Below are 16,053 nucleotides of genomic sequence, written 5' to 3' on the forward strand. Positions count from 1 at the left end.
GGGTCCCTCGGGGGGTGCGGGTCCCCCGGCTCTGCCCGGATCTCTCCCCGGTTCTGGTGTTTGCTGCGAAAGAAACTAGCTGGCCTGCAGCATCCACTCCTGCCTGCAGGAATTTCTTCTGGTGGGGTTTTTTATCCTGTTTCTAAGCGATCCGATGAATTTTCTGTTAAAAAGACTCAGTCAGGTGGTTGTGTTTTGAAGTAAGCTTCTGTGAGAGACGTAAGCAAAGGCGTCTGTTTTATTTTGCCCTCCAGGAGTTGCTCAGGGTGATGAGGACGATCGATGATCGGATCGTCCATGAATTAAACACTACGATTCCAACAGCTTCCTTTGTGGGGAAGATTGATGCCAGCCAGACGTGTAAAGAGCTGTACCAGTCTGTGAGTTCGCACTCCTTCGACTTCCAGGTGTTTTAGAACGTGCAGTGCCCAGTAAAGCCTCCTTAGTTTCTAAAGGAACCGCTGCCTCGATGCATCATGCTTTATCCACCTGTAGCTGGCATGCTCAGCTTCTCGATGCAGCTAAACCGCTCTGTTTCAGTTTAAAACCACACAAAGGTACTTATTTCACAGTATCACAGAACACAGAAAAGTCTGGGTTGGAAGGGACCTTAAAGATCATCTAGTTCCAACCCCCCTGCATGGGCAGGGACACCTCCCGCTGGACCAGGTTGCTCCAAGCCCTGTCCAACCTGCCCGTGAACACCTCCCCGGAGGGGGCAGCCACAGCTCCCCTGGGCAGCCTGTCCCAATGCCTCACCCCCCTCATAATGAAGAATGTTTTCCTATTATCTAATACGAATGTCCCCTCTTCCCAGTTTGAAACCATTATCCGCCATTCAAGGTGCACTTCAGGCTTCAGCGGGCGGTGTTTGCCGAGCCCACTTTGTTCTTTTACAAGCTAGGATGCTTTTGCACTACTTTGCAGGACTCCTGCCTGTGGGAATCTTTGACTTTTGATCAAGTTGGTAGCTGCTCCTCAAAGTGGTGTTGCTTCCAACACGTCAGCTACCAACTCAAAGGAATTTCTATAGACATAGCAATACCTTGACTTGAGGAAGTCTCTTTTGACTTGTAACTCAGAGGTTTTTATTCTCTGCCTAACGAGTTGTTGTGACTTTCTCTCTCCCCCTGCTTAGTTGATGGATGCTCACACCAGCAGAGAGAGAATCATCAAAAGCTGCATTGCTCAGACTTCCAGTGTAGTGAAAACTCTCAGAGAAGAGAGGGAAAAAGCCCAGGAAGATGTAGCATTATTAAAGCAACTCAGGAAAGAGCAGACAAAGGTGAGTGGTGGAACATTTGAGAGATTACTTTAGAGAAGGAGAGGGTGTCTTTCACAAACAGAAAGGTCAGTGTGGTGGAAAGAACCTGAAATGGATCCTGACTCAGGTGGTCTTCTCTGAGGTTCTTGTTGGCTGTGTTTGTGAGAACCATTTCCCCTAGCCCTCAAGACAGTGTTGCTTTTACCCTTCAAGTGGAGCGATTTCTGAGATCCTGTTACACAAATGCCATAGAAAAACCTGTACTTCTCCATGGAGAAGTCTAACCTTCACTGCCTAACTCCACTTAGCATACAACTTACCTGGGGCTTGCCTGGTCCTTTCAAAATGCTAGAAGGTTAATTTTGCCTTTCTGAAATCTTGTAAAATTAGCATATCTGCAGATGGCAAGTGGGTGCCAAGATTGAAACATACAAGATAATTAAATGTTGAAGGTAATCGATTTTGTCTACCACACAGTTATGCAGCCTTAAAGCTGTCCCTTTTCATCATCACCACGACAAGCATCATTCATTGGAGTTCCTCTCCTCTGTGAGGAGCTGCCAGACAACCTTGAATTCCACTTAGCCAAATTTTTGTTGTTTAGTATTTCTTGGATTCATTTTTTGAGTACCTTCTGATGGCATCAGGAAGACTTGTGGGTTTGCATAAGGAATTTCAACGTGTAAATGCCCTCTCATCCTTCTGGCCTCTGGATGGAAAGTGTCCTTCACCAAAGGTGAACAAAGGTTATCTAGGTGGAGTGTTAGAAGTGGGGAAGAGAACTCTGCTGAAATTCTCACCACTAGTCAAGGGCCCCCTTGGTAGGGGAAAGGATGCATACAGCATATGTAGCTTTAGGCGTGGAGATTAGCAGGGATGTGTACTGTTCCGTTGATTTATCTTTCAGACCTGCTCCAAATGGCTCTTGTTCACTTCACATTTTTGCCCACACCATATGCTTGCAGCACGTACCAGATCAGACTGCTTATTACTTTTTTGCATGCACTCACTAGTTGCATCTGTGGTGTTCCACAGTGTAGTTGAGCTTTCCTCTCCTGAGGGCTGTCCTAACTAGGATGTCTAAACCAGTGCCTTTGAGTCTTTTCATAACGGCTGGACACCTCACCATCGTGTATATATATATGCATATATGCATGTGTGTATATATGTATACATCCTATATCTGGGATGCAGCTTTCCCTGCTGCAAAACAATTAAGACTTGAAGAGATGGGGCTTGAAATTTTGCTTTTGTGGTGCTGAACTACCTCAAAATCCACTTACCCCTTTACTTTACCAGTTGTAGCCCCTGTTACAAAGAGCAGTTGGATGCTGATGCAGTTGTAGTAAAAGATCTTCCTTAGAGGATTATTTGAACTGGAGCATCTGTTATTTTTCCCAGGCATTCAGTGAGTGAACGGTTTGTTCATGTGCTCTTCAGAGAAGTGCACTGTTGTGAGCTCAGATTTAAAGAGCAGGGTGGCAGGTGAGTGGTTTTATTCTTAAAACATCATGGAACTGCTAACAAGCATATATATTACTTTGGAAAACTAGAATGGTAGCTAAATATTTTGTACAGATTTTGTCTGCAGAGCCAGTTCTTTAAATTGTTTAGTTACTAAGATCAAAACCTATCATTGAAGCCACAAGGAGGATTACAATGATAATGTTCAATAATTGGGGGTGATTTCAAATGTTAAAAAGCAGTCCATGATTTGAAAACATCCCGGAAATCTTTTAATGAGATCACCTCAAATTCGCACTCGAGCTTTATGAGGTATAGTCCACTCATTTTTGTGTTGTGGGTTTTTTTTTTCAGTTCTCCATGCAAGTTGTGTTTTTCCTACAACTCAGATAAACTGTCTTGACAGAACACATCATACATTTAAGATTATGCATTTCAGATGTATATTCACTTGGCTGCAACACAGGTCTGGTTTTACTTGTTATTTGTGTTACTCTCATCCTGCGAACGGTATCATTTGGAGGGCTTTATCCAAAATTATTACTTCTGGGTCATTGAGTAGGGAAATGTGGAGTAGCGTCAGCCTACCAGCCAGTTCTTTTAGTTCACTTACATCAAGGCATCATTTGATTATTGTATTAATTTGTTATCCTCTTAGTTTACTTGAATGACGTGTCATAAAATATCCAACCAGGTAAATTCTAGAAATTCCAAACATAGCATAATGATTGTTAGCTTTATCAAGTGAATTAGTAAAGCTTGTAAAAATGTTTGGAGTATGTTTTAAAAACAATAAGCTCCCCTGTATAGCCATGTTGATTGACACTATTGCTGTTCAGGTTTGCAACTCTTAAGGAAAAAGCTAAAATAGTACTTTTGCTTAGGTTGGGTGTCAAAGGCACTTAATGTGGCAATTAGTTGCAATCCAGGTGATTGTAAACCTGTTCACATCCTCTGAACTGTTATTTATAGAGACTAATCCTGGTCAACCCTGTGGATTTTTATTTCAAACAGTTTAAAGCTCTTTTGAGTAGGTAAAAACCCATCCAACAGCTGTAATAGCTGCATGTGTCTGGACATCTTACTTGGAAGGTTTTTGATGGGATTGCTGTCTTGGCTTGCACGTGTTCACCAACTCCCTAATCGGAACGATGTATTTGAAATTGATGAACTCTGATCCTTACACTGTTGTGTTAAAGGCTCCAACCAAAATACATCCTGGCAAAAATGCCAGATGGCTCTTATGGCTCCTGCTGTTGCTTAAGGGCCTTGTGGCAGGATCAAAATCCTGCACATCACCTGAACACAGCTGTCACACCTGCCCCTTGGCGTCTCTAATAGATGAGAAGCAAAGAGATTCTTACACTTCTCATGGATTGAGTGAGTTCTCAAGAACTGTGGATTTGGGGTAGTTCTTTCTGGAGTTTTTTCATCTGTGTAAACCTGATTTGTCCTACGATCACATAAGACATGAATTGGTTCAGACAACACATATATCTGGTCTTGTTGACCCTTTTTTGGTCAGTGCACATAGTGGGCAACAAAGAAGCAGAGGGGATCTCTCTGTGATCTTAAGTCTATATCCAGAATCTGAGATCTGTGCTCAGTTCTAGCTTTTCTGCCAGCTCTCTATATGACTTCAATGATGTATATGTGAAAGAATAACAACTCAAGGCTGCAGAGCTCACCCCAGCACTGGCATTTCCCTTGCCAAGTGCTTGAATTACACGTGGTTAATTTTGTCTGTGAAGCCACTAGCATGAATTAGTTAATTGCTAGCAAATCTTGTTTGGCAATATTTAAGCACTAGTAATCAATCAGGAGATACTTCTTCCAGGCTGTCATCCTGAATATGCTTTTCCTGTGCCGCTGCAGGCTTCAGTCTGCCCCACATATTGGCTGAATGGAAGGGCCAGACTTTTGGGATGGTTACACCTTGTGCCCTCGAGTTTGCACCGTCGAAGGGGATGTGCACCTGGTGCTGGGTTTGTGGTCTAGAAAGCTGCAATGGTAAATACTGAAGGCTGCAGGAAGGCCTGTTTGATAATAACTTCTTTTATCTGTTACTTTCTGCAGTTGAAATTGATGCAGTCGGAGCTGAATGTTGAAGAAGTGGTAAACGACAGAAGCTGGAAGGTACTCAGTTATTTAAAACAGTGATGTTTTTCTGTCGCAACAGACAGTCCTGCACTGGAGGTGTGGGACTGTGCTTTATGAGACAGGCTAATTAGAAATATGTAAGGGTAGTGCTGGGGAGATGTTTCAGGTCAGTCATTTTCCCAGTCCTGGATGCAGAGATCAAAGCTTTTCAGTTGCACTGCAAAGGAAAGAAAAGCATCTGATTTAATGCAGAGGAATGACTGTGGTACCTCCTGTGTAGACCCCTTTCTTTGCCTTACTCACTGGCTAAAGACTTAGAATTTTCTGTGGTGGCTTGTTTGAAAAGCTTTGCTGGGCCTCTTAAAAAGGTGAGGGATCTTTTTAAATGTGGCTGGTTTTGGTACTGGTAATGCTTCTGAGTGAGCAAGGGCCAGAGGATTATTTCCCTGCTGGAGCTTCTGCAGGCCAGAACTGGTGCTCCCTGGTGCAAAGGGCAGGCTTGCCCTTGCTCCCCTGTGTCAGCAGAGGGGGCAGTTTACCCTCTGGATTGATGGCCCCAGACACTGTCTTCTAAAGACAGTTAAACACTGAGCTTAGATTCTGAGGTGGCTGTATTCTGTCACTGCAGCGTTTCACGTCTAGTATCCTTTTCTCATTTGTGGCAACTTTTCAGAGCTTTCAGTACTGTATAGAGAACATCTTCCCATCTCTAAATGGAAAAAGGATTTTTGCAAACAGCTCATACTAGCTACAGCTCCTTTTTAATCTCTACTTCAGGATTTTAGTTCTCTAGATTGCATCAGTGTGAATGTAATACAGCTTGTGTATCCTTGGAGGTCTAGTTACCACAATACAGCTCAATGCAGGCTGATTAGATGAGAATCTACGCATTTTTCCAGGTATGCTTTGCTGTCAGTACTACCTCTGTACTGTCAGAAAAAGCTATTCATGCCCTTTAACTTGATTAATTTAAAGCCAGCTCAGATATAACTAAGCAGCACCACAGCCTTAATGTGCTGCAGGCCACCACTGGCAAACATTTTATGGCAACTCTGCTGTCAGTTTTATTTAAAAGGGGTAGAGGGAAGACTTACCCACCACTGTCTCCATTCCAAAGCCTTGAACTGGCACCAAAGTTGGCACTGATGCCAGTGGTTTCCAGTAGGTGTGTTAAGCTTTTGGAGGTGACAGAAGCTTCTAGTTTCTCCTGAAGATGGAGAACATTTCTAAATAATCATGTTTGCATGGTACAGGATTATCTTAACCCTTATGGTTTGCAGGCAAGGACCTCCACTCTTTTTCACTGTTGCAGACTTTTAGTTAGAAAGTACACTAAGATATTTACATTAACCCTAACCAACTGAAAACTGATTGGAAAAATCTTGTTAGGAAACAAACTTATTTTCAAACTCTTACTCTGGGTAGCTGTAGCAATGGAAGCATATAGAAAGATGCTGCTTTGTAGAAATGCATTCTGTGAAGTTTTGTATGGGTCATACCAAGCAAAGAATTGACTTCCAAAAGAAGACACTTGAATTAGTCTCTGTATAGCACCTCCACACTGGAGTTTATGTTTGGAGTGTTTTGTAGTAATACAAGTCAGCAAAATCAAACTTGTGCATAGTAACCTGAATGTAAAGGTTTCTCAGGCACAGTTTTTCCTGTCTAAAGAATGAAAATAGCACTTCACAGTGGGGCTGAGTGGCTGAGTAACACCCTGAGATCTATGGCCCAATGACCCTAAAAGCAGGAAGCAGAGTTAGTAAGATGGCAGTATTGGTCTTCCTTCCATAGGCTGCACAAGTAACGTTAAAGATGCTTTAGAAGTTTGCATGATAGCAAGCTGTTGTGTTGTTTGATGCAAGACAGTCTTACAGTGTTATTTCCAGTACCCCTTACGACATATATGCCCTTAAAATATCTTTGACAGACAATGGACATAAATAGTGCAATATGCTTAGTATTAAAATGGGAACCATTTGTGGCTCTTAATTTCCTTCAGTTTCCTTCTATTGCTTAGTTGGTCTCAGGCTTTTGCATGTTCTTAACTCTTCCAGAGGTGTTCACTGCACGTGGTGACATAATGGGACAGTCGGCTGTCGGGGTGTGGGTCTGAAAGAAACTATATCATGACTTTTGATTTCTGCAATACGAAGCAGTTTCTAACATGTGTCTGTTTCTTAATTAATTCTGAAGATGATTTGTAGATGACTCAACACTTCTTAAGAATCAACACCATAACTAATGCATGCTGCAAACATCACTTGTGCTGAAGTTGCCATTTTCTAAAATCTGAATAAGCAATCAAGTGTAGCAGTAGAATATTATAGAGGATGATCCGAGGGCTGGAGCTCCTCTCCTACGAAGACAGGCTGAGAGAGTTGGGGTTGTTCAGCCTGGAGAAGAGAAGGCTCTGGGGAGACCTCATAGCAGCCTTCCAGTACCTGAAGGGGCTACAGGAAAGCTGGGGAGGGTCTGTTTACAAGGGCTTGTAGAGATAGGTCAAGGGATAATGGATTGCAACTGGAGGAGGTGGGAGGTGTCCCTGCCAATGCTGGGGGTTTGAACTAGATCCTGAACTAAGGTTTTAACTAAGGTCCCTTCCAACCCAAACCATTCTATGATTCTAAGAAGATAAGATTTAAAATAATGCATTTATATAAAGAGATGCATAACTTCCCCAAAATTAAAAGATCAATGGAAGCCAATGGGAGAGTTGACAAAATATGATACCCTGATGATCACAAGCATTTGGATCTGAAAAGTTCCTGGACAGCCTGGCAAAACGTGCACTTGCAGGAGTGCTGGTGTGGAAGCTCATCCCCGGCGGTGCCTCCGCATGGTGCGAGATGGTGCTCGTGTCGCTCCTCAGGACGCTGGACAAAGTTCGGAGCCGAAACAAGAAGTAACTCAATCCCGTGTAAAGAGCACCTGTAACTTGGGTGTGTGAGCTTCTGTGTCGTGTTTCTGATTCAGACTGCCTTGCTTGGAATAGTCACAGTTATCGGCCCTCCCTAGTGTAAGCAGTCTGCTTGACAAGGCCTGCAGTTCAAGCTAAATGAACATGATCTTCAGTCTCTGGTTCTGCATGCTAAATTTTATCCAGCGAAAGTGCCAGAGGTGAGAGGGGCCAGAGCAGCATGCCCTTTGCCTAGGAATGTTGGCAGCATTAGCACCTGTGGTCAGTGTGAATGTGGCTTCCAAGAGCCCTTGTACCTCGTCTTAGCTGTCACGAAAATGTAAAATACTTTTGCTCAGGACAGAACAGTGTCCAAATTTGAATGCCAGAATGAATTTAACAGAACACAGCTGGACAGGAGCCTTCCATTGATCATTTCCCTCCTTTTTTATTAAAAAAAAAAACTGCATCAGCATCTTTGATGATAACAGACTACCAGGATTATGAGCCTGCCTTATCTGAGGGAGAACACTTTTAGTGCTGTGCAGGCCCCCAGCATCAGGCTGCAAACTTTGGATTCAGAGCCAGGAGAGAAGGTGAATGGAGGCAGATGCATTGGTAAGTACCATTAATTGGTACAGCAGGGCTGGGCAGCTTCAGATGGGTGCTGTGTGAAGAGATAGTTGCCTGAACTCTAGCTCTGAAGGTCTGCTTATCTCTTGGATGAGACCTAATTTGCTTTTGCTCTTTTGTTTTGGTGTCTCAGGTATTTAATGAGCGTTGCCGAATTCACTACAAGCCTCCGAAGAGTCAATGATGTGGGGTATTTTCCATCGAGGTGGTCCATAACCTTGAGAGCCAAACTGGAAAGAGACCTTGGGTGAGCTGTATTTGGACTCTCCAGAACCAGTCAAACCCAGTCTTGTTTTGTTATGGACCTACTTAGCTGAAATCTCAAGGTTGATATGATTCTCCTGTAATTAAGAGAAAACAACTCATCTTTTGTACAAAATATGTGAACAAATGAGTTTTATAGTATTAAAATAATTTTCAAATGGAATGTGAAGCTGGCATCTTTTTTGAGCTTCTACAGCTTCAGCTGCCTTCAAGAGGAAGACACAGTAAAAACCAGGTTTGAACAGGGAGAACAGGGCTCTTCCTCAGCTGATTCTTGCTAAATCATCAGTGACATCATGCGTTTGCGCAACTAATCTACTAAAATCTGAAAGGAAATAAAAATTGCAGCATGGTCAGCAAGTGTAGGTTCAGCCTCCCTGAAAGATGCTGCCAGTGTTGTTCTGAACTACTCAGCACTAGCAGCATTGGTTTAGAGTGGATGCGGGTGCATGTTTGCCCTTGTTCCCACAGTGCTGCCAGGCACTATCTCTTGCATACTGTCCTTTGCTTTGTGTTCCAAGTTCTGGATTATTTTCTTCAAAGAGGGAATGTCATGTCAATTAAAACCACTTTGGGTTGAAGATGAAGATGTGAATGAGACAGTTAGCTACCGACTGACCCTATTTTGTCCCTCCTTCTGAACTTGTAAAATTACTCTATGGGTGAGTTGCATTTGAACCAAGGAAATAGCTGTGCATACCTGATCCTGTTTAGTCTGGCCATAGTATTTTATCGAGAAAACTTTAATGCAACACCCCTGCAGTAACACAGTATTTAAAAGTGGCTGAGTATGAGGAAAACAGAGTTGCTGTAATTATGCCTTGAATTTTGCTAACTAATGGGCTGACAAGTCAAATGACAAGGTCTGCTTGGTTGCCAGCTGGTTTTATTACTTAGTGATAAGTCTTTAAAAACCATTGAACTGAAACAGAGCCTTAAAAACACAGGTTCCACCTTGCAAACACTTTGGAATTCAGTAACAGCACTGAAATGACTGTGTACTCTCGCATCCCTAAAAGCCGTGCAAATACAGGAGGTGAGAAATAAGTGGAGGAATGTACCTGTGTTACTGCATGCTGGCAAAAATCTGTGCAGCATCATCTGTTTTATAGCTGTTTGTACGGTAGAGACTCAAACTACTCGGTGGCCTTTATTTTTAGGCAGCAGAATAATTTAGTATCATTTTCCTTGGAGAATGAAGCAGAAATATATTTTAAGTCTTTGAAGATGTAAATCCGAATGCTCAAACTTCATTTTTTTAATCCTTTTTTTCCCAAGATACTGCAGCTGCTCTGAGCAGATCTTTACTCCAGTTGGAGCACTTGTCTTACACTTGAAGTATTCTCATTGTTTTTCTGCGATTCTGAAAGCAGATAACTTGTTTGTTTTTCATTTGTTAAATTCTTATTTGTTTATCTTCTAAGTGGAAATGCAACACTGCTCAGAACAGTGGGCTGAATTCCCAGTAACCTCATTTCCACAGGAGATGGTCCACTAATGAGATGAGAACTGTTAGTTTTGATTTTGAAGTACTGACCTCTAAAATAGGTGTCTAAAGTATTTGTTCTCTCCAAGGCTTGGATCTACAAATGTGGGGACAAAGTCTCCTTTTGAGCCAATTGTATGGTAGAAACTTTTGCCAGCATTTATAGAGTTGGTATCAATACTCTTTGAATTTAAGCTTGTATTGTATTTCTTTAGAAACTAGAGATTGTAATGAGAATTAATCACTGTCCTCCTCTATCCGTCCAGATTTTTGCTCAGCTGTTGTGGGAAAACTCCTTCACTTAAGCAAATGCTGTGAAAAATGACCTGTAAAATGGATGTGATACATACACAAATATTTATTTTTTCAGTAACCCAGCTTAGCATTTCTTACGATAAAAAAACATAAAAGAACCCCAACACAGCACTACTTCTTGTTTGAATATAAAGCCAAACAAGTAGATCCACACAAACCTGTATATGAAAAACTTCTAACATGGTAAGAAGACTTCTAAGTTTCCCAAACATCCCTTCTTCAGGTGTTTGCAGCTTGTACACAGCGGGTTGCACCAAGAAGTTGAATTATTCTGTTTAGTTTGCTCTGAGCACCGAGGGGTATGTCTTACAGTACATGACAAGTCACGTGGATCAGAGGCTGTTTGAATCTTGCTATTGAACTTAGTGGTACTTATTAAGGTGAGCAACTGGAATTGCATGCCATGTGTTTGGGCACAGAGAAGGAGAAAATGGCTTTGTTATTTTTCTGAGTACTTAAGATCTGCCCATGAAGTGGGATGTTTTGTGATGCTATGCAAATGGCATTGGTGTGAGCAGTGGGCCAAGCTAAAGAAAGGCAGGTAAAATCTGTCTAACTGACCCTGTCCATCCTAGAATCATGTTTAGTCTGTGATTAAATCTTGCTTCAACTTTACCTTTAAGGTAATCACAAAATTACTGGGCTGCTTGATGTCATATATGAATTGTATAATGGACCCCACAAATACCAGGATTTCATCCTTTTCCTGGTTTCAACTTTTCTTTCTGCAAGTAGAGACACTGGAACAAAAAGCACAACTGATGCTCCTGCCCACAGTCTAGATCTGCAAGTGGCTTGCCCCTCTACTGGGGCTTGTCCATTCCTTGGAAGTCGTGACTATAAGTGGGCAGATGCCAATTCCTTGGAAAACCCTTTCAAGCGTGGGCTTGTTTCCTTCTGTGAAATAGAGAGGTGTGTTTTTTCTGGAACTCAGTGCTGTTGACTTCTGCAACCTGTAGGCACTCAAGACTGATGAGTCATCTCTTAACAGAGCAGATAATCTCTTTACAGAATGTTTTTAAGTATAGAATTTCTCTGAAATCAGACTGAGGAGGCACTCAAGACTGATGAGTCATCTCTTAACAGAGCAGATAATCTCTTTACAGAATGTTTTTAAGTATAGAATTTCTCTTGAATCAGACTGAGGGAAAGAGGCTTTTTACTGGTAACATAGGCTCAGCATAGGTGGAGATACGATGACTTTGTGCTGCTGAAGTTCAGGTTTCTGTTAATCCCGGTTGATGTGCACTGTCAGAAATCTTTTGAAATCAGAGTGGGTAGCAGGACAGGAAACCTGTTTTGCAGACCAGCACGTTGAAAGTCAAGGCTGTTGTTACTGTGCTGATGACAAACAGATATTCAGTTGATGGGGAGCTGCCTTCCTTTAGCAGCTCTTGAAATGGTGCAAACCATGTGTCATTTCATCCAGTCACGATTACGTATTTTTTCACTGTGCAACCATAAGACTGACCTATGACCTTAGCTTTCACCATCATTTCTACAGAGGTGGCTTAATTTCTTTAAAATAACTCATAAATACATAACCCTGGGGTTTGAGTTTTTTGGGGTGTTTTTTTGTTGTTTGCTGGTGTTTTTATTGACTATAGCTTCTGCCTCTTAAAATTGCCTATACCAGACCAGCGAGTAGTGGTCTGCCAGCTGTAAAGATTTGTTTCTTCATTACTGGAATAGTACGTAGTGCAAGCTGTTACTCAGCTTTGGAACTATAAAGAACACCGGTGCTGCTCTCCCAGCACAAATTCTCCAAGTTAACAGCCAATCAGTTTTTGACGAGAAATTGTCATCTGTACCAATGGTGAGTATAGGCTGGAATGGTATGTAATGTCAAACACACCTAGATATTGAAGTGGGGTTGCTGACTAGGTGGTTGATGTTGTGCAAGGGATGCAGTGGGGGTGGTTGTTCTTTCCAAGGCAATGTTTCAAATGCTGTGTCATTAGAATCATGGAATCGCTAAGGTTGGAAAAGATCAAATCCAATGGTCAACCCAACACCACCATGCCAGCTAAACCATGTCCTGAAGTACTATGTCCATATGTTCTTTTAACACCTCCAGGGATGGTGACTGGTGACTCCACCACTTCCTTGGGCAGCCTGATCCATGCCTGACCACTCTTTCAGTAATTAAATGTTTTGTTGTGACCCAAGTGCAAGACCCAGCATTTGACATCATTGAACCTCATACAGTTGGGCTCGGCCCATCAATCCAGCCTGTCCAGGTCCCTCTGTAGATCCTTCCTACCCTCAGGCAGATCAATCCCACCCAATTTAGTATCATCCACAGAATTACTGAAGGTGTACTCAATCCCCTCACCCAGATAACTCAGATTTTAACAGGGAGAGGTGCAGGTGAGGGTTGTCTAGGATAGTCCATTGCCACTCATCATCTTTGATAGCAGCTCTCTGAAACGTCAGCATTTCAAAGTGGCTTCATTAAGTATGTGTGCAGGATGAATGCTGAATCCCAGCCTTAGAAATATCACTGGATTTGGGGATGGCTATTAACACTCCCACAGAAGGAAACAGTTGGATCAGCCTGTGTAACCTTTAGCATCAGCTTGCTGACAGCTAGTGTTGATTTCCCTTCCCTTCTGCACAACTCTGTGCATTCAGGGGAAAAAAATCTGCTTTGAAGTCAAAACCAAGAAAATCCAGAAATAGAGAGTCCAGTGCAACGTTAACATGTTTCATTTTACACCTGGAGTTTTCCCAAGATAATAAATTAACTGTCCTAGTTTTGGTGCTTAGTGTATTTCTTACTAATTATAATAAAGAGTTCTCCAGTGGTGCTTCCTTGGGGATCTTGTCGACATTCCTTCCCAGGGGAGTTAGTGAGATATGCATCCTGCTGAGTGGGGAGTTTTATAAAGTAACTCCAATTTAGCACTGGTGCTGCACAGTTGTTGGGTGCGTTCTGTGGCTTCTGGCCTCAGTAAGGTGAGCTGGCACTTCCAGGAACTTAGCTCCTCTATCCTGCTGTGTAAATAAGATGTGTGGTAGCAACAGGGTGGGAGATGATCAGCACTTGCGTCAGCAGGATCAGCAAAAGAAGGAGTTTAAGCTCATCAGCTTGAATTGTCATAAACTCCAGGAACTGGGCTGTGAAGAACTGCTCGTTTGGAGTGATGAATTTGGAGAAAATTACAGACTTCCACCTTTAACACTTCCCATTCCCTTTATTATCGTTGTTGAGGAAGATGTTATCTCAAAGCAACTGTTGTCTCAGAAATGCCTTTCATCCACTCCCATAACACTACTTGCCCAAGTTTGGGGAATTCTGCAACATCCTTTTTGGTAACCTGCTCTTACCTTGATCTATGATCAGTTTAGGGCCCTTCAGCCTCAATTTCTCAATCTCGGGTCCTTTGTACCAAGAAAGGGCTTTGAAGTTATGAAGTAATTGGTGACAGACTTGTGCATCAATAATAAACTATGAGGAAGATCAGTAGGCTGGTTAGGACATGGGTACGTGTGTGCTCTGCAGTCACCATTGCTGTGGCCACAGACAACTTGTTTCTGGCGAATTCCCTAATGCTGATGCCAGCAAAAATGCCTATTCCCTGTGTGCAGCACATACTCTTGTTTCACTCCCTCCTATGTACCCCTCTGTAGGGATTAAAAATTATATGGTCTGTTGCTACTTCTCTTGAACCACATTCCTCCTGTTTGCTGGAGAGGGGCTTGCCAGGAATTCTGAAGGGCAGTAGTTTTTCTGTGATCTTGAAGTGTTAGCTCTTCCTTATCAAGTTGGGCTGCTAACAGTTGCTCGCCTTCCCTCAGTAGGTTGCACTTATTTTGAGCTTTGTACATTGATTGTGCCATGTGACTGTGACTGCAGAATGAATACTTCTGACCATATTTTCTGTGGTGGGAGATACCTTGAAAGTAGAGCACCTGTTGTTCACAGACAGCTACTGTAGCGAGAGGAATCGTACTTTGTCTTCCAGGAGATCATCACTGGAGTTGCAATAAAAATGTCCGTGGTACTGCATATTCAGTTGTTGTTATGATTGCCTGAATGCAGCTATAGGTTTGGTATGAAAGAAGTAGAAATAACTTTGCAGTATTTACCTGAACCTAGGATTTATTTTTTTCCCCTTCTGGTTCTGGTGTTTGCCATAGCACCTTTCTGGTCAGGCAGAGGGAAGAAAAGTCACTGAAAGTAAATAGCAAGCTGATATTTTCATAGAATCACAGAATCCTAGGGGTTGGAAGGGACCTCGAAAGACCATCTAGTCCAACCCCCCTGCCAGAGCAGGGTCACCCAGAGCACATCACACAGGAACGTGTCCAGGTGGGTTTTGAATGTCTCCAGTGAAGGAGACTCCACAGCCTTTCTGGGCAGCCTGTTCCAGGGCTCTGTCACTCTCACAGTAAAAAATTTTTTTCGGATATTCACCTTGAACCTCCTATGCTCCAATTTACACCCATTACCCCTTGTCCTATCACCGGTCATTACTGAGAAAAGCCTAACTCCATCTCCCTGACACTCACCCCTTACATATTTGTAAACATTGATGAGGTCACCCCTCAGTCTCCTTTTCTCCAAGCTAAAGAGACCCAGCCCCCTCAGCCTTTCCTCATAAGGGAGATGTTCCACTCCCTTAATCATCTTCGTAGCTCTGCGCTGGACTCTTTCAAGCAGTTCCCTGTCCTTCTTGAACTGAGGGGCCCAGAACTGGACACAATACTCCAGATGTGGCCTCACCAATGCAGAATAGAGGGGGAGGAGAACCTCTCTTGACCTACTAACCACACCCTTTCTAATGCACCCCAGGATGCCATTGGCCTTCTTGGCCACAAGGGCACATTGCTGGCTCATGGTCATCCTCCTGTCTACCAGGACCCCCAGGTCTCTTTCACCTACACTACTCTCCAGCAGGTCAGCCCCCAACCTGTACTGGGACATGGTGTTGTTCTTCCCCAAATGTAAAACTCTGCACTTCCCCTTGTTGAATTTCATCATGTTTCTCCCCGCCCAACTCTCCAACCTATCTAAGTCTCTCTGAATGGCAGCACAGCCTTCTGGTGTGTCAGCCACTCCTCCCAGCTTAGTGTCATCAGCAAACTTGCTGAGGGTACATTCTATACCCTCATCCAGGTCGTTGATGAAGATGTTGAACAACACCGGTCCCAGCACCGACCCTTGTGGGACTCCACTAGTAACACACCTCCAACCAGATTCTACCCCATTGACTACAACTCTCTGACTCCTTCCTTTCAACCAGTTCCTAATCCACCTCACTTCCTGGTCACCAAACCCATACCTGATCAACTTATCCACAAGGATGCTGTGGGAGACGGTGTCAAATGCTTTACTGAAATCAAGATAAACCACATCTACCGCTCTACCATCATCTATCCACCTAGTAATTTCCTCATAGAAGGCTATGAGGTTAGTCAAACATGATTTACCCTTGATAAAACCATGCTGACTGCTCTTGATGACCCCCATGTCCTTGATGTGCCTGGAGATAGTCACAAGAACAAGTTGTTCCATCACCTTTCCAGGGATGGAGGTGAGGCTGACCGGTCTATAGTTACCCGGGTCCTCCTTCTTGCCCTTCTTGTAGACTGGAGTGACATTTGCTATCCTCCAGTCCTCAG

The 16,053-nt window shown here is 43.1% G+C and overlaps 1 protein-coding gene across 3 annotated transcripts; it reads left to right on the forward strand.

The window, feature by feature from the left end:
* The first annotated feature begins 249 nt into the window (after positions 1-249).
* CCDC58 (coiled-coil domain containing 58) lies at positions 250-8,793 on the forward strand. 3 transcript variants are annotated; one of them, XR_719854.1, is made up of 5 exons: positions 256-380; positions 1,139-1,289; positions 2,674-2,749; positions 4,805-4,864; positions 8,494-8,784. XR_719854.1 is itself a non-coding variant. In XM_009993367.1 (4 exons), exons 1-4 carry the CDS (start codon positions 270-272, stop codon positions 8,542-8,544), a joined length of 369 nt encoding a protein of 122 aa, XP_009991669.1. In that variant the 5' UTR covers positions 250-269; the 3' UTR covers positions 8,545-8,781. The 3 variants fall into 3 exon arrangements, 2 of the variants coding, with proteins under 2 accessions (XP_009991669.1, XP_009991670.1); XM_009993367.1 differs by lacking the exon at positions 2,674-2,749 and having other exon boundaries at positions 250-380; positions 1,139-1,285; positions 8,494-8,781; XM_009993368.1 differs by lacking the exons at positions 2,674-2,749; positions 4,805-4,864 and having other exon boundaries at positions 1,139-1,285; positions 8,494-8,793.
* Positions 8,794-16,053: the final 7,260 nt, after the last annotated feature.

Source organism: Chaetura pelagica, unplaced genomic scaffold (assembly GCF_000747805.2).
Source record: "Chaetura pelagica isolate M959 unplaced genomic scaffold, ChaPel_1.0 scaffold101, whole genome shotgun sequence".
Taxonomy (NCBI): Eukaryota; Metazoa; Chordata; class Aves; order Apodiformes; family Apodidae; genus Chaetura; species Chaetura pelagica.

Excerpts from the sequence above, each read along its gene's own strand:
- CCDC58 (XM_009993367.1), top strand. The coding sequence starts at position 270 with ATGAGGACGATCGATGATCGGATCGTCCATGAATTAAACACTACGATT. Across the intron at positions 381-1,138 it reads GTAAAGAGCTGTACCAGTCT|TTGATGGATGCTCACACCAG; the intron begins GTGAGTTCGCAC and ends CCCCCTGCTTAG. Across the intron at positions 4,865-8,493 it reads TAAACGACAGAAGCTGGAAG|GTATTTAATGAGCGTTGCCG; the intron begins GTACTCAGTTAT and ends TTGGTGTCTCAG.